This window comes from Brachycentrus maculatus, unplaced genomic scaffold (genome assembly GCF_059751285.1).
Source record: "Brachycentrus maculatus isolate JH-2025_06_01 unplaced genomic scaffold, ASM5975128v1 h1tg000262l, whole genome shotgun sequence".
Lineage (NCBI taxonomy): Eukaryota > Metazoa > Arthropoda > Insecta > Trichoptera > Brachycentridae > Brachycentrus > Brachycentrus maculatus.
In genome coordinates this window covers 542,476-565,048 of record NW_028281013.1, presented here as the reverse complement: position 1 = coordinate 565,048, position 22,573 = coordinate 542,476, and the positions used below count along the sequence as shown (strand labels likewise).

Sequence of the window (22,573 nt, the reverse complement as noted above, 5' to 3'; positions counted from 1 at the left end):
ATATGAAGATATAATTTAAATTAAATTGGTACCGGAAATGACTTGTTATAAAATGATAATTAATAAATATAAACCGTGTTTTGGGTAAATATCAAAGAAAAGGAAGAAGAATTTTGAAATATTAATCATTGAATAATAATCGCAAATTTGAAAAAGACATAAACATTTAATATGTCTGCAATCTTAAACTCTGTACCATATTTTCTTTAAAATCTCAAAACCTCATCCTCACCCGATAGTGCATAGGGCACTGTATCATATAAATGCACTGTAATCTTAATCGTTAACACGTAAAGGAAAGGTGATCAGCCCTTCGCTTCAGGTAGTAGTCAAGGGTTATATGAAATAAACATTGGAGTGAATCGAACCCAGGACCTCCAATACGGTAGTCGAGCATGCTGACCATTACACCACGGAGGCGGTCAACATAAAAATAAAAATAATAATAGTGAAAAGTTTCTAGGTTATTTATCACGAAATAATATTGCCAAAGTAACATTTATAACATATATAATATAATATATTCAGGTACATGTGTATTGATGTTTCTTATAAAATGAAGCTTACCACATAACAGGGAAAACTTTTTTTTATGCCGGCAACTCCATATTCTTAATGTGGCGCTTGGGACTACGTATGTCATAAAAAGGTCGAGCAAAGATAAATGCCTCTTTGCTTATTTTCACGATTTAAATTATTTAGTTTTCATCGATATTCATTGGAAATAGGGTAGCGTATTAAAAAATACTATTTATCTTAGGTTAACCTACACTTTTAACTGAATATTTGTTTAATTGTGTATTTTTGAAGAGCAACTAAAAATATTACTTTATTTTCCTCAAATGCGTATAACGCATTAAATGTCATTAATTTTTACGATGTTTATTTAACTAACTAACTAACTAACCATCACGCCGCTTCCCCGCAGGGGTAGGCAGAGAGAATAGAGCCCCACACCACTCTGTCCTTTCAAACATTCTTCGCCTCTTCCACGTTCATGCATCTCCTCATACATACCCGCCGATTGTTACGACTCCTAACCTGACCACTTTCAAGTATTTGGCATACCTGATCGTGCCATGTTTTTCTCGGTCTTCTTCTGCTTCTTTTCCCACTAACATTCGCCTCATAAATTTGTTTTACCGTTCTTTCGTCACTCATTCGTTCCACATGTCCAAACCATCTCAACACACCTTTCTTAATTTTATCGATAATGCTTATCTCAGCTTTGCATTCCTTTCTTATTTCACTATTCGCACATCTATCATACATCGTTTTGTCGCACATTCTTCTGAGAGATCGCATTTCGACTGCATTCAGTCTACTTTCATCCTTCTTTTGCCAACTCCGTGTTTCACTTCCATACATTAGAGTTGGAACCAGGACTCCGTTGTGCACTGCCAGTTTAGCCTCCGCTGATAGGTCATAAAAACACATCAACCGATTAATCATACTCCTCACAATCTAATATTTAAAATTTCCTAAGAAAGATTTTTTAGAGTTACCTAATCGTAGTAATTATCCCGTGATATACATAGATAAAGAGGCCATGCAATAAAACAGTCGAAGTTTTTTTTAAATATAATTTTTTGACATCTCATCAAAGACGAAGAAGAATATGGAAGTCTGGGCATTTACGGGGCTGACGACTGTCATGAGGCTGGTTTAAGTGATCACTTTACATACGTGTAACATTCACCAATTGTAGCCATTATTGACAACCACACTACTCAAATTCTATATATTTGAACCAATTTAGAAACCTTATTCTTGAATCACTAGAATTTCACTAGAAACATCTATTGGTGAGATGTAAAGAAGCTTTTTAGTAAGCAGAAACTCTTATATTAGTAAATGAGGTACGACTCCTGGATTATAATCACAAACATGAAAAACGCCAGAAAATATCATTTTCATTTTTATTATTTAAACTTATAATTTGACCAGATAATTTATTTACAACATTTTGAGTGTGTCTTAATACTTGTTAACAAAAACTGTATTATCTCCAATTACAGGAATTATTTTCATATATTTTTTTAATTAATCTCAAATTTGTTTGCGTAAAAATATGGACCTACCGAATATATTGTATAAAAGTACTTATATATTTTAATGAAGGTATGCATTAGTTACTCCATTATGTTTCTCTATTATGTTTCTCACCACTTACATAAAACCCAAATTTTCGGATTACCTTAGACTCGTATGATCATGTACCTATAATATAAATTTGTTGTATTTGACTACACATACATTCATATAAATGTATGTTTGAAATAATATTTTCCGTATTTCGTGAACGATAAATATTTGTCTTCCCTCGGGGACTATTCGTTCTGCTCTTTAGATACTGAATCTATAAACATTTCGGAATTCCGAGAGTATAAGCAAATTTAATACTCCCGTGTTTTTAGATTTAAATAAAGATTTTGAAAACTACATCCCCAAAATATGGCGTTTTTAGATAAAACTCGTTTTTTGTAACAAGTTCATTCATTCAAAATTTTAAAAGGTACAAAATGCCATTTTATTTTTTGATAGTTTTTGCTTTAAACTGTTAAATATATTTTTTTCTTGAATGTTTTTCACAGATACTTTGTGGCACATTTTATAAAATTATGAGCGTGTGGAAGTTTTTGGTAAGGGAATGTAATTATTTATGAGTATTTTCATGTTTTAGAATTTAACGAACCCTGATGATGACTAGGTTCTTGTCGAAACTGGTGGGTTAAAGTGTACTTATAATAAAATAGTGGTTAAAACCAAGTTGTTTCATTTTATAAAATTTGTTAAATATATCATTTTTTGCGTTTCGTTATGCAAAAAGTGCAATAGTAGGTATTTGAAAATTGGGTATAAAATGGTTGGGGACAGTTACTGCGTTGTCGTTTTGTGTTTCCGTGACATTGGTCGGTCAACGCAAGCTTGTTTGTAAGTGAAAGGAAAAAACGTCGCATAGTCAATTCAGTATTATCTAATTCCGAAGTGTTTTAACATTTATTTTTATTTATGAATTGATTTTTTTACGGGAATAGAAACCGTGATGTTTAGCATAGTAGTTTCCAATCACAACACTACAAAAGCGGATAATATATATATTTAAGTTATTATTGATTATGGCGAACACAATCGTATTTCACAATTTAAACAGCATTTACTCGACGTCCTTATTAAACATCTTCCGAAAACTACTGAATATATCTATACTGCGTTTAATACGAATTAATATTTATCACCTCCCACACACCCCGAGGGAGCCTTTATCCATACATTCTATGACTACTCGTACATGGATTTCTTTCGTAAATTTGACAAGAAAAACAATTTATTATTAACAGAAAAATTAGTGGGGGCAGAATAATATGCAGAATTATGCAAGGATAATCAATCATTCATGAGATTCTTCTTCATATGTATATTTTTAATTATATATATATAAATATATATATATATATATATATATATATATATATATATATATATATATATATATATATATATATATATATATATATATATATATATATATATATATATATATATATATATATATATATATATATATATATATATATATATATATATAATATATAAATATAAATATATATATATATATATATATATATATATATATAAATATAAGCTCAGGATTGATCACCATCTTACCTGCGAGTAATAAAGTAGCAAGTTTACACTTCTTAGGTCAGATGAGATGTAGTGAAGAGATGAGCAATTATGTTGAAAACATCGTGTCAGAATTTGATGTGCGACATTCTATTGACATAAATTCCTTTGGTTGGGATCTTAAATTTGAAGCCGGTTATCGTTTGTTTTTTGCGTCAAAGTCGGAAATGTTTTTGAATGATTTTTCTCATACATACGTACTCGTCCAATTGCATATCCAGCGTCGTCATTTAGTTTTCGATGAAGAAGACCAACGATGATCACGTTTATTTCATATTTAAACTTGGAGAGATTAGAAGTCGAAAAAAATTGGTGAGCATGTATGAGGTGTGTGAATGTCGAAAACGTTTACAAGAACAGAGTTGTATGACGTTCTAATCTTTCTACCTACTCCTGTGGAGAAGTTTCGTGAAGTTTAGAGGGTTAGTTTTATTTTTATCACATATTTCTAGAAATATACTAAGAATGTGATAAAGAAAAATAGTATCTGATTAAAAGTCGGGTTCATGTAAGTACGTAGGTATATTGATATGTGTCGATTTTTAAACGATTTGTTGATAATATTATTGATGGCTTTTTTATGCATTTGCAAAAATATTATTTGAGAAAAAATAGAAAAATCTTAAAAATCTATGGTTGTTATAGTATTTTATAACACAAACATAGGTACACGTCTTCGCTTTGGTTATAAAACTGTCCGTACTTTTATCTTGTTTTGCATAAATTTCAACTCATTTATATGCAAAAGGTTTGTAGTCGCCATTCATTTCTTGAATTTTATAGCACGTCTTTGTTTCTGCCCAAAGTATATTTAAATTAGTATAAATGTAAATATTTTAAATATTTATATTGTAAAAATTAATATTTTATTAGTATAACTTTATTTAAAAATGAAAGATAATGTTAAAAACTAAATTATGGCAACAAAAGTAAAATAAGTTTTGGTTAATTTTTGTGTTAATTAAATAAATTATTATTTAATGTATTTATTTACCTTTCTAGATATTTATTTGAATCCTACAAGGAAGTTATAATATTCGTTAAATAACACACGGTTTCGATCTTTTTATTTAACAAAATAACATTTTGTTGCTTTCTCAAATATTATTTGGTGAATTTTACGGAGTTATAGAATAAGACGACAAAACATCTTTGTAAAATTGTAATATTTTTGTTCACAATTCAAATATACTGTTTTGTTACAGAGAACTCAATGATCTCATAGAAGATTCTCTCGCTGGCATAAAGAACTCTCGAGATGGAACCGAAAAACTAGATAAATCTTTAGTAGCTAATTTCGAAATTCTTAACCTAGTGCCTAATTCCGATAAAGCGAAAGAAGCTACCAAAGACAGTGGTGTGCCTTTAGAACAAGACAAGCTGAAGTGGAGGTCCGTCGGTCGCATAACGGGAAGGAGTGTTCAGTTGGACACCATCGTTTGGCCTGGAGGCGATATCGTCGTGTCGGGACTATCAGCTCAAGCCAGAAGTGTCTTCAGAGTGGTCACGGCCCTCGCTCCGCCTTTTGTTATGGAGAGCGAACTCGACGAAGACGGACAATGTCTTCGGGGTCTTCCTTGCCACAGAGTCCTGACGTCGGACAAAGATAATCTTACTTTAGTATTTAATGAGATGGAAACGCAAGAACGGTTAGAAGAAGCCGAGGAAGATAATGTTCAAGGATCTTTTTTTCCACATCTCAAATATCAATCGCAGTTTTCTTCATTTAATGAAAAGTTTTTTCCTTTTCAAAATAAATATAAATACAAAACCAACTGTTGTTACGGTCTTTCTATGGATCTCTTAGAAAATATTGCTCAAGAATTAGAATTTGATTTCCATTTGTATATTGTAAGTGATGGCTTGTTTGGAACTAGGAAATTCTCTAGAAAATACGTGCAGCATAGAGAAATAAAACTCAACTTGAAAGATTCACACGGCCCAAAACCTGACTTTCGGAAAGAGTTCCGGAATGGTTACTCAGAAGCTACTGGCGATGAAATAGATACAATACTGGACCAAAATTTCGTATCAGAAGACGACATGAAGTGGAATGGCATAGTCGGTGATCTAGTGTCCGGCGCAGCTCACATGTCGTTCGCTGCTCTCAGCATATCAAGTTCCAGGTCTGAAGTGATAGACTATAGTGCTCCTTATTTTTTTAGCGGTGTTTCCTTCTTAGCGGCTCCGCAAGAAAAATCTGAAATACCGCTCCTCGCATTCCTGTTGCCTTTTTCTCCCGAACTCTGGATAGCGATATTCACGTCGTTAAACGTTACCGCGATAGCAGTCGCCATTTACGAGTGGCTCTCCCCGTTCGGATTGAACCCTTGGGGACGACAAAGGTCCAAGAACTTCAGTATGTCGAGTGCACTGTGGGTGATGTGGGGCTTGTTGTGCGGTCACTTGGTGGCGTTCAAGGCACCGAAGAGTTGGCCCAATAAGTTCCTTATAAACGTGTGGGGAGGGTTCTCCGTGATATTCGTGGCGAGTTATACCGCCAACATTGCAGCTTTAATCGCTGGCCAGTTCTTTCACAACGCGGTAGATGACTACAACGACAGAAATGTAAGTGTAAAGCGAACAAAAATATATCTTAGAACATTTGAGCTTTTACTTAGTAACTATTTGGATTCGCTAGTTAAATGTTATTTCTCAAGTTTTTATCCTGATTAACAGTTGCTCACCCAGCGTGTTGGCGCTCCAAGGGCATCTGCTGCTGAATATTATGTTCAGAGATCCAACCATTTTCTTTGGGACCACATGAAGAGATTTGCACTGGCTGATGTTGAAGACGGTATACGAAGACTTAGGTAAATAATATGTGTATATATTTTTATTTTATTTTTTTAATATATATATATTTTTTAATACAATTTGAAACAATTTCTATACATTTCTACATATTGCAAACATATAATATTAGTTTCGCTGTGCCTCTCCAAAAAAGAGACTGAGATCTTGTTCTTGGAGAGGGACTAACACTCAAGGTGTATTGTTTTATTTTATTAATGGTAAAATAGTATTTTTCTTTTCTTTACATATTTTTTTAAGATTTACATGTAATTGGCCTAATTTTTTATTAATAATTTTGATATCTTCGATTTTTTTTAATTCTTTGGGGAGTTTATTGAATATGTTTAAATTATGAAAATAAAATATACAAATATTCTTTTGATCATGTTTTCAAAGGTGTGGAATGTGGATATTAATAAATTTGAAGAATGTATATTTAAAATAAAATTATAGCACAATAATGGATTTAAATAAAGCATATGATACATTTTTGCTAACTTGTAGTGATATAATTTATAATTTAATAGTTCATTAAATTTTTATTTTTTTACACTATAGGAAATCTTAATTTTGATTAATTTAAAAACTAAAATAAACAACTGAAAATATACTACTTTAGTAATATATGTTTTAAATGAAAACTTCCAATTTCTCGTTAACAAAGGATTCTAGATAAAAGCGTAGAGGTATCCAAATGTTTTTATTGCCAAAGGATCAATTTTACAGGAAAACAATAAAATGTATCACAGTTGTGTTGGCAGGATATATGTTTAAGTCAGATCTTGAAACACGATTCTCTCAAAATGTAATACTTAAGTACGCTTTTTATACATTTACCAATCAGTTAACTCTGACGCCAAAGTTCTAGGAACGGTATTCAGTACAAAGGCTTTTGGTAAAATTTAAAGGAAAACATTCAAATGAAACGCGGTACTGTAGCTGGTTAGATTTAAAAAACGATACTTTTATTACATTCTACATTTGTTTAATACATTAAAAAATTGTTATTTCAATTTTAAGTTTTCAATTCATTCCGATTGAATGAATTCCTTATACAGGAACGGATCACTGGATCTCCTTATTGCTGATACTCCCATCTTAGATTACTACCGAGCTACTGACCATGGTTGCAAGCTTCAGCGGATAGGAGAAACATTTAATGAAGACACTTACGCAGTTGGAATGTCCAAAGGGTTTCCGTTAAAGGTAAAACAAAATTTATACTTATTTATTTATAAATTTATGTTTATACGGGTCGGTTTGTGGTCCCGTGGTTAGTGTCGCTGACTCTTAAATCAGAGTAAATCTTAGACCCACTCTACCACAATTTGATATCCATTTCTAATAATGAGCCGCTCAGGCTCACATAAATAGTTCTCTTTAATTTTTTTTTCTTATATTCAATATAAACAAGTGATAAAGTTCTATCCAGAAAAGCGACAGCTGTTTTAAATATACCGTGTACATAGCAGCCTATTGTGTTTCATCGTTTTTTTTATCACGTCCCTTTTTTACGGGTCCTCAAAATTCATTCGCTATTTATATGTATTAATGTTCAAATTCCTAGTTTTTTAATAAATAATAATTTGAAGAAATCCAAAAAAATATCAAAGTGTCAATATGTTCACATACATTACAGGATTAAAAAAAAAACAATATAATAACTTATTTTTCACAGATGTCGAAAGTTGTTAGAAATGTAAGAAAAGTCTTTATTGAAACGTTTTGTTTTTTGTAAAGTAATAAAATTCTCTGCAGTAAAACAATCGTTGAAATGTCTAAATTATAGCTTCCATACGTTAAAACATCGCTAATCGAAATTCTTTACAAAAGTTCCAATGACGTTATATTCGCAAATTTATGAACAATGAAATTTCAATGTTGTATCACATTGATATATTGTTTTCGTTAGCGATACGATCAAAACAGACAGAGTAGTTACCGATTGATTTTTTTTTTCTGAAACGAACGTATTTTTAGTATGTTCGGCGCACGAGTAAGTTGTACTCCCGTTTGTGTATGAATGAAACGGCAATACCACGCCAAAAAACATTTAATATTAATAATATTTTTCAAACACCTACGCACTTATGGTAGCCTATTTTAAGTACTAATAAGTAATTTAAAAACCCAATCAAATATTGTTTTAAACAGGAAAGAATTTAACTTAACGATTAGATGGAAAAACACAATTAATGTTCTATGAAATAGAATTTTAGGGTAGAAAATAGGTCAAAATTAATATTAAAAAAATGGGTGAGGATCATTGAAAAAATACAGTTAAATTATAAATGAAGGAAAAAAATAGAATATCCATTTGCATTCGCTGTTTGAGAAGGGAAATGCTGTACTTGTAGCGCTCAAATTGAGATTTCTCAAAACATCTTAAAATCGTTGCGCAGGGTTCTAAAGTGACGGTAATGGATGGTTTCCACCATCAATCACGAGTTCCCAAACTGGTGGTCGGGCCATTTCCGAGATATCACATCCAAAATATCGCACCTTTATATATTATTTATTAGCAGGTTATAAATTATACCAAATATTTCTATCGACGTGACAGTGATCGGTGATTTATAATATGATAATATTTTGATAGTATGTGGGCAAGACTTCTTCAACGGAGGGTACCTGACGTCACATAAATGTTGGGCTGCCGCCATTAGTTTTCATTCTTATCCATTAAATATAGAAATATTGCTGGAACAAACTTTCATAGTAAAATATATACTATCGATTTTCAAACTTCTATTATATACAAAATATAACCACTGACGTCATTAGTTATTCCTTTTTCATTATAAATATTTTAATATGAATACATTTTTCATTAGATCCCAAAATATAAACGCCTTATTTTAATATAGTTTTTGTAACATTACGTATTTCTTTTAATTGTTTTACGATTTACATGCATCTTATCTCAAAATAAAAGAAAATTTGGTTATTGATCACATATTTGTTGACATCAAAATTACGGCAAAATCAGCAGTATAAATTTCATATTATAGTCCACCCTTCGAGAGCTCTAGTTAGTTCAAACTAACGTATAGATTTTTTATTTGTGTATTTTATACATACTAAACAAATATCCATTTTGCCAGAAAATTTATTAGGTACTTCAAAACACCGTCTATTTTACGTTTTCAAAATGCCGAAGATGGTACCCAAATAGCTCAACTGACAGACACTGAATAGCCTAATAAACGATTGTATCTCTAGATTGAAGGAGATTTATTGTTCCATAAAGAACAAAAAAAAATGAGGACATATTCAATAAGAATTAAGTGATGAAAATATTTAGGGCATTAATGTCAGTGATCCAATTACCGACTGTCAATATCTATACAGTATGAACTATGTACCTATCTGGCAGGAAAGTAGGTATAGGGCAGAAGAGGGGGAGGAATAATGAATAGCGGGGCACAGTGGGGTAACTCCCGTTCACCATGAAATAATGGTGACAAAGTAACCACGACGACGCTCTGACTGGCATCGAATTTTCATCAACTAATGATCTTCAAGGCCAATATTGCTTGTCAAATAGAAACAGTGATTACAAAACGTGATTTTTGCAAGGATGAAAGTTCAGATGTTATTTTTACACAAAATATTTCTTATAATTCATTATTTTGAACTTAATTATTTTCTATATGGACCTAAAATATGCAAATTTAAATTTATTTTGTGTTTGATGTGATTATGTTTTTATGCAAAAATGCAGAATGGGAGGCAGTTTACCCGTATTCAAAAATTCTGTAAAAATCCATCTTGTTTCGAAAAGTAGTGTAAGAGTTTAAGCCGTTCTTCATCCTCTGCATCCCTATCTCATCCATTTTAAACTATGAATTATCTAGTTAATAACACTCTCCTTATCGTCATGATTTTGTGTAATACTACTTTTAAACAAAGTGAACGATGAATGATAAGGAGAGTGTTATATTACAATACCATAACGTTAACTATGCTTTTTATATATAGAATACAGCTAGTTAATGACCAACGCGTTGGTTGGGGTACGTAAAATACATAATTGGTTTAATAATCCGAAAAAAACAATTTCAGGCTTTTCCTTCTTAGAATTTACGTGAAATATTTTTTTTTAAATCTATGTTATTTTAAACAAAACTTTCAGCTTTATTACTTACGGCCTAATTTACAATAAATCGAAATTTAATTTTCTTTAAACCATTTTAATTAAAAAAAAATTATCTTTAAAATAATTTAATGGTTTTGAAAAGAAAGGGGTTTTAAAAGATAAGGAAATATGAAAATATTTTTGTAAATATTTGTATATCTCAAAAAAGTTGAATTTCATACATATATATATTTTAAAAGTTCATAGCCGATTGCATACTGATTAAGAGTTCTTCCTTAAGATTTTTGACTTATTCATGGCTTTTCGAACTACCATGGTGTCCGTACCTTGTCACATGGTATATAACACAAGTTTCAAGTTTTCAAATTTTATAATTGTTGGATCACACAATTCTTCTACCATGTGGGGTTAACATATTAAGAAAAAAAAAGAGTGACCATTATAATAGTAATCAAACATTATTTTTTCCGAAAAAAGTACTGTTGGATCGTAGGAAACTTCAACCTTATACGATGTTCCCTTCTCCCTTATGTATACATCAATCGAGTAGTTGCCCCTACTGTTTAACCTTCCGAATCGTTTACTTGGTGTCGGATTGCCTAAGTATAATTCTCGGTGTGAATATCGGATGTAAATACACCATTAATCATCTGTGTGATGGGTTTCAGTAGGTTTACGAATTAATATTGGCGCCTTTAGACAAACATCTTCAAATGACGAGACGACTATTCGCTGCTGTGATGACATCACAAAAAGTCCAATTTCGTTGATCACGATCCTATTGTAAACTTGTTGTAATGACTAGTGGTACTGGAACACTTGATGACGAGGAAGACGGAATCGCGCAATTGTAAACAATTATTTATTAATAAAAATAATAAAATTATCAGGACGAGAAGAGCAAAGCGACGCCAATAAATTGAGTCGAAGCACGATATTTCGCTTCTTAACAATCATTTAAACCTTTATCCGCACCCCAATGGTGCATAGGGCACTGCGTTATATAAACACAGTGTTATCTTGATCGTTAACACATAAAGAAAAAGTGATCAATCAGCCCTCCGCTTCCTGGTACCAGTCCAGAGTGATATTGAATAAATATTAGAGTGAAAAAATCACTTATATTTATTTGACCTACCCTGAAAATCGATCCCGGGACCTCCAGAATGGTAGCCGAGCGTGCTGATCATTACACTACTTCTTAACAGTACTGAGTAAAAGCACAAAGAAAACACGTCACCAAACCGATCTAATAATATTCACTCCTAAATAGAAAATCTAACGATATGTTTGCACGAGTAAAATGCAGGAGTACCTATTTGTAAATTATGTGTGGCTGTTATAATTATATTGACATACATTTTGAAACTAATTTATACTTACAGCATTTAAACATATAACATAATTATCCACAGTAAAATGTGTCCATTAGTCAGATAATAAAATATATTGTACATTTATACTTAATCTAATTTCAAACTGAATATTTTTGTTAAATAAGGTCACTTTATATTGCAAATATATATTTCTGGATACATAATATATTAAAAAAATTGGCTATATTCTATTTCTGTTTTTCTTTTGCAGGATAGTATATCAGCCGTCATATCAAAATATTCATCAAATGGGTATATGGATATTCTACAAGAAAAATGGTATGGTGGTCTGCCGTGTTTTAAAATGGGTACCGATTTTGGAATACAACCCCGCCCTTTAGGTATTTTGAATTACAGTAAATTAATTATGTATTATGTTGAAAATGTATGTAACAGAAGGCAAAATAATCGTTCAAACCTGGAAGAAGCCTAAGAAGCATATCCTTAGAAGATGGAAAAGCGGGTAAAGACATTGAGAGAAGGTGAATACAGGGAAGAGTATAAATAGTCCTTTGAATAGAATGAGGGAAATAAACATACATATGTCCATGTTAGCTGAACTGGCAATTCACACGATACCGACACTGATGTATGGGAGCGAAACATGGAATTGGCAAAGAAAAGATGGAAGCAATGTGAATGCTTTTGAAATGCGTTACCTCAGACGAAAGTGTGGAAAAATCGTTGTATGACAGAATTAAAAATGAAGATTACTAGAAAGGAATGTAGGGCTGAAGTAGGGATATTTGAATATATTGAGAAAAGATCTTTGAGGTGGAATGGACATGTGGAGCAAATGGATAGTAGGAGAATGACTATGAAAGTATATTTGGCAAATGTGAGCGTAAGAACAGAACGAGGACGGCCAAAAAGACTTGACACGACCAGATCAATCAGAACCTGTGGTGTCAAAAGTCTACGTCATCGGATGGCATGTATTACTAGATTTATGAACGTGAAAGAAGCTAGGAGTGTATGTCAGGACAGAAGAGTGTGGCTTTCCATTCTCCTTGCAGAGAAACAGCGTGATAGTAGTAGTAATAGTAATATCTTTAAATGCAAAAAAGGCTTTTTTTAAGGTAAGGTGTTAATTAAATTTGATTCACGGCTGATTATGATGAAGTTTGATTTAATTTCAATGTAAACAAAAAATGGAATTATTGATTTTATATCAATATTGCAGTAAGTAGATAATTCACTTTCAATCTTTTGAATCTGTATATAACACATTTAATTCTAAGAAAAACTATTTTTGATTATTTTTTCAATATTTTAAACAAAATATTCGAAAATTTAATCAATAATTTGTTTGCAAAATTGTATTGTTTTAGTAATACAATTCGAATATTCACATAGAAATTACTCACTTTATCAATTTATCACCAAGTATAATATTGATATTATACTTGGTGATAAATTGTAATAAAATTCATATTAATATAAATTTTAATAAAATTATTAAGTATTTCAAGCAAATCTTTTAGACTTGCGTCCCAACTATTATTTTTTTGGTAAATGTAAAATACACAAATGATTTAAATATTTAAACGGTCGCTTTCATTTTATTATATGTATTACGTACTGATAGTAATAAAATAGACGAGTCGCACTACTTGAAACTTTTCTATTTTGTCCAAAGGTGTTGCTGCCGTAGCCGGAGTTTTCCTTTTGCTCGGCGTCGGTATGGCAGTGGGCTGCCTTATCTTACTAGTAGAGCACCTGTTTTACCGGTACACATTACCTCTTCTAAGACACAAACCAAAGGGAACCATCTGGAGGAGCAGAAACATCATGTTCTTTAGCCAAGTATGACTACATTTATAACTCATTTGAAAGGATTCTATTTCTATAAAAAATTAAGACTTCCTTCGATTAGGGGTTTGTAAAAACATACAATTTTACAAGAGAAGTAAAGAAACTATTCACACTTTTATTATTTAGTATTTAACATAAATTGGAGTGAAGGTTATTTATTAATTTAAATTATAACGCTAACACCATTTGACTATCATACCATATATAATAAATCTTTGTGTCTTTCGAAGTTAAGAATAATAGTGGTATTCATTTTATGAAATTTACAAAGTGTTGTTATAAATTCACACTTTACCCGGTAAGTGTAATGCTATGACGACTTTTACATAGTAAAATACCTTTTTACCTATTGTTTGGACCTCTTTTCAAATATTCCCTTAAACGAAATTCATTCAGGGGTAAAATAATGATATGCAGGTATATTTCACATTTTCTAAGTGATGGATATAATGTGTGAAAGTATGCAATTAAATAGAAGGAAAAATACTTTGATCTAATTTTTTGATATTTAAAGATAAAAGAAACTGATATTTAAGAAAAACTATTTAAATCCGTATTCTGAAGCTGAAATAAAAAACTCCCTTACATACGTAATACAGCAATTTGAACAAATTTTCAAAGATCGATCAATATATTAACTTAACGTACCAACGTTAAATTAAGATATTTAAAAAATCTAAATAAATTTATCAAATGTAATAATGTAGAAAGATTATTATTTTATTTTTAAATTTATATATTTAATACAGTTACAAGAGTTTTTTTTGGATGAATTAATTAATTTTCCTGACTTTCTCTTTTACAATATTAAAATTAATGACGTCTTATAAAGTCAATTTAAAAATGCATTTCTTCGATTTTATAATCTTTATTAATCTCATTTTACCATATTTTATTGTGAAACTTTGTTTATGCTAATCATATTACAGTGTATATCCAGACGTGATCACACGTAAGCTTTTGTTCGGTGTTCAAGCGTGCTTACATTTCATCCTATATTTAGTTTAAATATTTATTTAACTAAGTATTGTAAAATGTGCCATCGCCGCTAGAAAACTTAATGAGGACATATTATTCGAAATTAAAAATTGTTAATATCGTAGTCGTACAGGAGAAAGTGACCAACTAACAAATCGTAAAATGTTCATGAGGGCCATTTAAGTCACATTTGCTTGGCAAGAAAATAAACATCAATGCAGTAAGTCATTTTTAAAAAAATCAATAGATCATTCATATTATTTCGAGAAATAAAAATACTTTGTGTTTTGATCCACTCACATTTTTATTAACCAACTAGTTTCGGCAACAACCTGTTGCCCTCTTCAGGGTTTAATTTATGACTATGTGAGTGGATGAGTATATTTATGTGAGTAGATCAGAACACAAAGTATTTTTATTTCTCGAAATAATATTTCAATATGATCCACAAAGTTAATGCTTTCAATATTCAAAACATAATATATTATACTTCCAAGTTTAATATCGCGTTGGGATTTTTTCAGGGCAATATTAAGCTAGTGAGATATCAAATAGTCAATAATCACGTTTTTGTAAAAAAATGCACCTGTTCACTTTCTTCTGTACGACTACAAATGTACATTATGAAGAAAAAACACATACTAATTAAAATATGATTAATAACTTAATTTGAAAGCAAACTATACACAATTTCTGTATCTAATAATGAGCATTTATAATTGGGGCTATCACGTGTATATTCCCAAATATTATATGAATTTGTTAAAATCATAATTTATATTATTCTAACCGCTTACACAGTGTAGTGGTTAGAACATTTATCTATCATACTGGAGGCTAAAGCTCGCCGTTGTGCCGTGGTACCAGTTTTGTTATAATCCTGTTATAATCCTGTCCAATAAGTATCCTAATAAGAATTGACAAAAATTTTGCCTCGAATGCTTTTATTATTTATGTAAGTATTTATGCATAGGTGTTGAAATCAAATATTCATTTCGATTAAAAAAAAATCTCAAGAACAAAAAATGTGCTTTATTAATTCATTATTACTTTTCATAGCTAATTTGCCAATTATAATTTACATACGTAAATTAAATTTTAAATAGAACTCATTTCATTTTGTTTAACTATTTTATTTAAACTTTATAAATTCAATATCATTTTCAGAAATTATACCGCTTCATAAACTGCGTAGAGCTTGTATCTCCGCACCACGCAGCTCGCGAATTGGTCCACACCTTACGACAGGGCCAAATTACATCACTCTTCCAGAAAAGTGTTAAAAGGGTAGGTATTATTTTATAAATAACTTTTTAAGATGTTTGTTTTTCGTATCAAAAGCCTTCGTAACTGGAAGACATATATGACTTAATTTATCGATGTAGAAAAAGCTAGTACATATGTCGAGATAGACTAATGTGGCGTTCCATCTTCTCTCCCTGCTCTTATATTAATGGTATTATAAGTTGTAGTATTTTATATATAGGAAATACTTTTGACTATTTAAAATATTTAAATTGTACAACTTAATGTAAACCACAATTTTGAAATTTTAAATAGATTAGTTGCATGATTAATTAAATCAAAATTTATTGTAATTTCTAAAGAAAAACAAATTTCGAATATATAAAAAAAGATTAGTAATAAAAAAATGACTCATGCATTATATATATATATATATATATATATATATATATATATATATATATATATATATATATATATATATATATATATATATATATATATATATATATATATATATATATATATATATATATATATATATATATATATATATATGTATATATGTATATGTATAAGTAATAATAATAACCTATTAAGAAAATATCATTGTTATGTCAATGATGTCTGCCATGATTTACCCTTGTTTCAGAAGGAACATGAACAACGGAGACGAAGAAAAAGTAAAGCACAATTCTTCGAAATGATTCAAGAAATAAGAAGGTACATTTAACAATTTATTGTTATTGTTTGTATATGGAATAACTTCATCTACCCAATCTGACTTTTTTAAACAATTTAATATTGGTTTGATAGAACTTTATATGACTGTTGTTGAAACAAAGAGTTGATAAACAAGAACGAAGAGTTGATTAAAAGAATATATTGTATTTGATTAAGAAATTATTATATAAATTACCATTTTCAGAGTACAGCAAGAAGAGCGCGATCAGCCGTTGGAAGCAGTTACTGAAATAGATTCCGAAACAGCTTCTCCAACACAACAGAAATCTCTCATGTCTCCTCCCAAGAAGTTGAATTTTTTATCTTTATCGAATAGTAGTGATGTTAAAATTAAATCTCCTCTCAAATCTAAGATTTTCTATAAAGATATCTTCAAAAGCCCTCGAGTTAAAAATAAAAAGCGCAAACAAAGCACAAGTGGACTTAACGTTAGGCGATTTAGCAGCGATAGTGTGTTTAGTTCTAGTTCTCATTCTATGTTACGATTTGAAAATACTAGCGTCGCTATTGGCAGACGATTAAGTAAGGATACTTCTTGTTTAACTAATAGTCCACCGGACATCAATAGTAGGCGCTCGAGTTATATGGATTTTGCAAATTTTGGATCTCGCAGTCCCAACGTTTCGTATGATAGTTTAGAAGTTGGAAAAAAACTCGCGACTATTCCGAAATATAAAGGAAAACAATTCCTGGATTCATCGCCTAACACATTTAGTAAAAATAATCGCAGTAGGCCTGGACTAGGAAGTGTTTTTGGGCAAAGTGGCGATGGTTATACTCTAGAAGCTAGATCTTTCCAAAATGTTTCCGAACAAAATGAAAAAAATGCCGAACCTGAAACATCAAATAGCGTTGATGACTTGCATTCGAAACCGGAATTTCCAAAATCTGAATTACTCCGAAAGCAAAAAAAAACGTTTGAAGAGTTGCAAGAGCACCTTAATAAAAATAATGAGAAAAAACACGGTAAAACCCCAGTAAGACGCTGTTTTAGTCAACAAACTGAAGGGAACTCCAGTAAAACTCATCATCAAATAAAAATACAAATAGAAGATCATTCTTCTCCATCAGCGAAAGACAAGTATCAGAGACAAAGACACAAAAGTTTGGAATGTGACGAAATAGAGGAAAAACGACAACGCCCGCGAACTCCCGAGTATTTTTCCAAAGACAGTATCCGCAGAACTCCGGAGAAATCGACGGAAGAAAAATCAGAGTTCGGCAGAGACCTGCACATTCCCGGGAGTAGATCGAGAAGCGGATCGAGTACGGACCAAAGTTGCCACTCTGCTTGCGACGACAACCTTCCCCCAGCGCCACCTTATCCTAATATAGCACCGAGAAATTCCGATGGAAAATCACCTTTAGAAAGACTGACTAAAGATGAACTGGTGCTGCTTTGGAGAAGCTCGGAATCTGAGCTCAGAAGTCACCTTTTAACAGCATTAAGGGAAAAGGAAAATTCTGAACCTCCTTGAGAGTTAAAAAGAGCCCGTTGGAGGAATTTTGCACGATTTCTGGCCTCATAATCGACTTATTTGAGGATTTTCGTAGTGGTATCTTACGCCCTCGAGCACTGTGTATATTTTCGGCAATCGTTTTTATGCATACTTCCGGTACCTTTGTGGTGATTTGAAATACAAGTTGATTTCATCTGCACACTGGAATTTTTTTCAAAAGCATTTTATTTTTATTGCTGCGAGATTATACAAAAAAGCTTATTCCTTTGAAGCTTACTCATCGATCGACTAACTGAACATCCAAAAGATATATGATAATTTTATGCGATTTATTTGGCTAACTATTTAGACCGATAATGTTTTATAGATTCGTATATTGTTGTTAGGTCAAAATGTAAAATATATTAATCAAAAATTAAAATGAATAATACGATTTTACTTATATATGCGTCATATATAATATTATTATAAATGAAAATTGTCATTTCAAGGCTTATTATTTCAGTGTCTTATAAACACGTTTACTTAGGCGATTGGAAATTATCTATTATAAAATATTTAAGTAGACAATTTAACTTCCAAAATAACGCGTTTACTGGACCAAGATAAACAAACAAGTGCGTTAAGCCCTAAGTACCTACTCGAATAAATCTATCGCGTTTTTGAGAAGATAAATAATAAATTGTCTAGTGATACTTGAAGTCTTATGCACCCTTTCTCTCTCTAAACGTAGCTAGAATGTCTTCATTCTTTAATATGTAGAATAGCTAAGAGCTAACATATTCATAAAATAATACTATTATAAGAGAATAGTAGGCATTTCTTCTTTTCTATAAAAACAATCTCTGAGAGGCTAACTAGTGATCGGTAACGGAAAAAATAAAACAAGTATTATGGTTAATATATACGAAAAATGAGTAAATCTTCAACGATACATATTTTGTTAATTTTTCATGAAATATTAGCCTCTTATTCATAATCCATGTTTGTAAAATGAATCGTCATTTTCTTATAGCCCTATTTTCCTTTTTTCCATTAAAAAATCTTCTAAATTTTTAATTTTGTGATATCAAGTAATCTATCATATTAACTAAAGACATATAATGACCGTTAAAATATTTTTTAAATCCTGTTTTTGTTACCAAAATGGAGACGATTGCTTTTGAAAAAAAATTAATCGTCTAATACTGAATTTATTTAAAGTGATTTTTGAAATACATAATATGACATACACACTTACTTAATAATGTTTTGTTGAAAAATACATTTTTTTAACAAAATAACTGTAAAATAATAGACTTAAAATAAAATTTTGTTTTATTATTAATTAAAAATAATTCACTCACTTAATATTCATTTAATTTAGAATAATCACAACTTTGTACTTTAAGACATAACTTATTTAAAAAAAAAACATCAGATTATTCACACAAACTTTTAAATTCATTTATAAAATGTTCCATACTTGATAAGCTATAAAATGTAATCAAAACCATCTCGAAAACTCGTAAAAAAGCGTTATTTTTAAATGGGGATGGCCGATATACATAATTTACTTTACTCACTGAATTTAAAAGTATTAAAATTAAATTAATCTTTATTTTGATACGTTTATTCATTACAGATTCTATAAAATATTGGACGAATTGTAAATATGTATAATTTTTATTGGCATTGTTTCAACTTGATGTAAAGAGAATATAAAATGTTATATTTATTTATTTATATAATTGTTTATTTATATATCTATATCTTGAATAACTAATTTAAAAAAAATATTTAAAAAAAGTTTTTCTTGCTATGTTTCGTAAAATATAATTAATTTTTAATTACTGTATCTCAAAACATGTACTATATTTTTAATATTTTTTAATAACTAATTAATTTTATATTCAAAGTCAAGAATTAAAATTTTCTCTGAACTATTTTCATCGCAATGTATATTATAATTTATTCTATGAGTCAATTCTTAGATAGTAATATATTATATATGTTTTACACAGGTCTAGAGAAACCTGTTAAAAAATACCTACAGAATTAAAGTTAGAACGTGTTCTTTGACATGTTCAAATTAATAAATTTGAAAGTGTATCTTTAATATATTTAGATAAAAGTGCTTTATAGAAATATATACAATGTAAAATATTATATAGTAACGATATAATTACGTTATGCTCATACTGATTTCGTAATTAAAATATGAAAGTAAACGTCATGATTATAGAGGTGCATACATTGTTTTCCCAATTGATCTAGTGATGGATAGTAAAGTTTATATTTATATTGAAAGGTTACGAGTATAATACGATTGTCGTTTGACGATTATGAGTATTAGGTACAGAAATGTGTGTTATTTTATTTTCAGATAAAGATATTCTACTCTAAATAGGGACATTTCCTTCATGAAACTCACATGGATAATAGAAATATATCTATATATTACGGCATTCATTAAATAAATAAATAATGTTATTCATAAGTAGGTGAACACAATTTTTAAATGTTATATTGTTTTGTCCATTTTCGACTAGTATTTGACTTTCTTTTGTGTAATTATATATTGAGTTTGAATAAATGATTTAAGAAATAAGAATGACGTAACAAATAAACACAAATTAATGTTATGTATATAATGAAACTAAAATGGAACTTGTTACTCGTGACCTATGGTACAGTCCTCCTAAGCCTTATCCACCCGAAACCGAATACACTACCATCATATCTGATAGCAAAAATGTATATAATTTATTGTATTGTATTGAAAATGTATGTATCTTTATTCAAAGCCGCCGTAATAAATATTGTGTAAGCTTACAATTTGATGTCATTATTTTCCATGTCTTCTGAAACATAACCTACCAGGAATTTCATGTAATGTTCAAAACAAATCAACTCCATGTAATATTTAGCATATATAATCAGTGTTTATTTTAAAAAGTTTCATGCTAATTATTTTAAAACTCAAATAATTTTGCTGTCAAAATTTCAAGTTGATGATGTTTGTGTTCGATACCTTTTTTCAGTTTCCAAGTATCTCATTTAACATTTTTATTCGATTATTGTTGTTACAAACAATAAGAAATATATTTTTGTGCGTTTATTCGGTGCTGTGTGAACAATGCCTTGGTAATTGTATTCATTCGGTTCACGTGTCAAAATAAATATTTCAAAACAATAAAACTAAACGGCATTCTTAGCTCTAGGTAATTACTGCACATGAAATAAATTACTACTTGTAAAATGCAGTGTTCAAAATGCATGGAAAGAATACGATTTGCGTAGAAATAAAAAATTAATAAATATTATCAAATAAAGATGTTTCATGTAGAAGGCTGGTTTCGCTAACAAAAATGTCCACATCTTAATCATCGTAAAATTAATAATTTACATCAACGTTATGACATTTCAAATTCTAAATGTTTTCGTTCATTTCTATTAGGCTTGATGGTGCTCTTATTATTATGTATTATTATACACGCATAGAATATAATTATTAAATGTGAGCAGGACTCATTTTTTTATCATCTATCCCTGAAATTATTATTTTTTAAATTTCCAGAAGTAAACCATCGCCAATATTTTCATTGCCAATTTGGAACAAAATTCTGTCAAAACAACGACCGTGTCGTTAGAAGAAGTCTACCAAACAAAAACAAAATTTACTATATCTCTTTTATACGCGTTATTTAGGTAATTTATGTTTTATATATTATATCCCAAAATATTAACGGCAAACGCACAAAAATCGTTATAATTGCATGCTACAAGAGAATATGGTTTATAGTATTTCATATTTTAACAAAAGTTTAATATTCCCAAACTTATTTATTTTACATTTGGATGATGAAAATATATAAAGATTTTTTTTCAAGCAAAAACCATTTGTAAAATAATATCCAACAAAACTATAAAAAACGAGATTACCGTGAATCGAATTCCATAAATGAAAAACAATAAAACCCGTCGGTTTTTATCAATGTATTTCGTATTGTTTTTATCAATCATTTTGTTAACAAAAATAAGGTGTTTTTTTTAGTACACATTTTTTATTCTGAGTTTTGTCCGCCTCCGTAGTGTAATAGTCAGCACACTCGGCTACCGTTCTGGAGGACCCGGGTTCGATTCCCAGGGGGGGGTCAAATAAATATAAGTGATTTTTTCACTGTAATATTTATTCAATATTACTATGGACTGGTATCACCTTTCCTTCATGTGTAAATGATCAAGATAACACTGAGTTTTTATGACGCAGTGCCCTATGCAGTTTTAATATTTTTTTTTTTTTTTAATTTTAGTTTTACATAAATACCAGTATAAACAATTATTAATGGCATTTTTTTTAAATTAAATTTTATGTATATTATACTATATGA

At 30.0% G+C, this 22,573-nt stretch overlaps 1 protein-coding gene across 1 annotated transcript in view; it reads left to right on the top strand.

Annotated features, from left to right (window-relative positions):
- The window catches only part of LOC148305783 (uncharacterized), a 28,860-nt gene extending 10,494 nt beyond the window's left edge, over positions 1 to 18,366 (top strand). Inside the window, exons 5-12 of the mRNA XM_088266146.1 lie at positions 4,893 to 6,255; positions 6,367 to 6,500; positions 7,542 to 7,689; positions 12,170 to 12,299; positions 13,598 to 13,764; positions 15,919 to 16,038; positions 16,649 to 16,719; positions 16,925 to 18,366. Of these exons, the coding sequence (XP_088122272.1) occupies positions 4,893 to 6,255; positions 6,367 to 6,500; positions 7,542 to 7,689; positions 12,170 to 12,299; positions 13,598 to 13,764; positions 15,919 to 16,038; positions 16,649 to 16,719; positions 16,925 to 18,218 (3,427 nt within the window). The 3' untranslated portion in view covers positions 18,219 to 18,366. The remainder of the gene's footprint in view (positions 1 to 4,892; positions 6,256 to 6,366; positions 6,501 to 7,541; positions 7,690 to 12,169; positions 12,300 to 13,597; positions 13,765 to 15,918; positions 16,039 to 16,648; positions 16,720 to 16,924) is intronic.
- Positions 18,367 to 22,573: the final 4,207 nt, after the last annotated feature.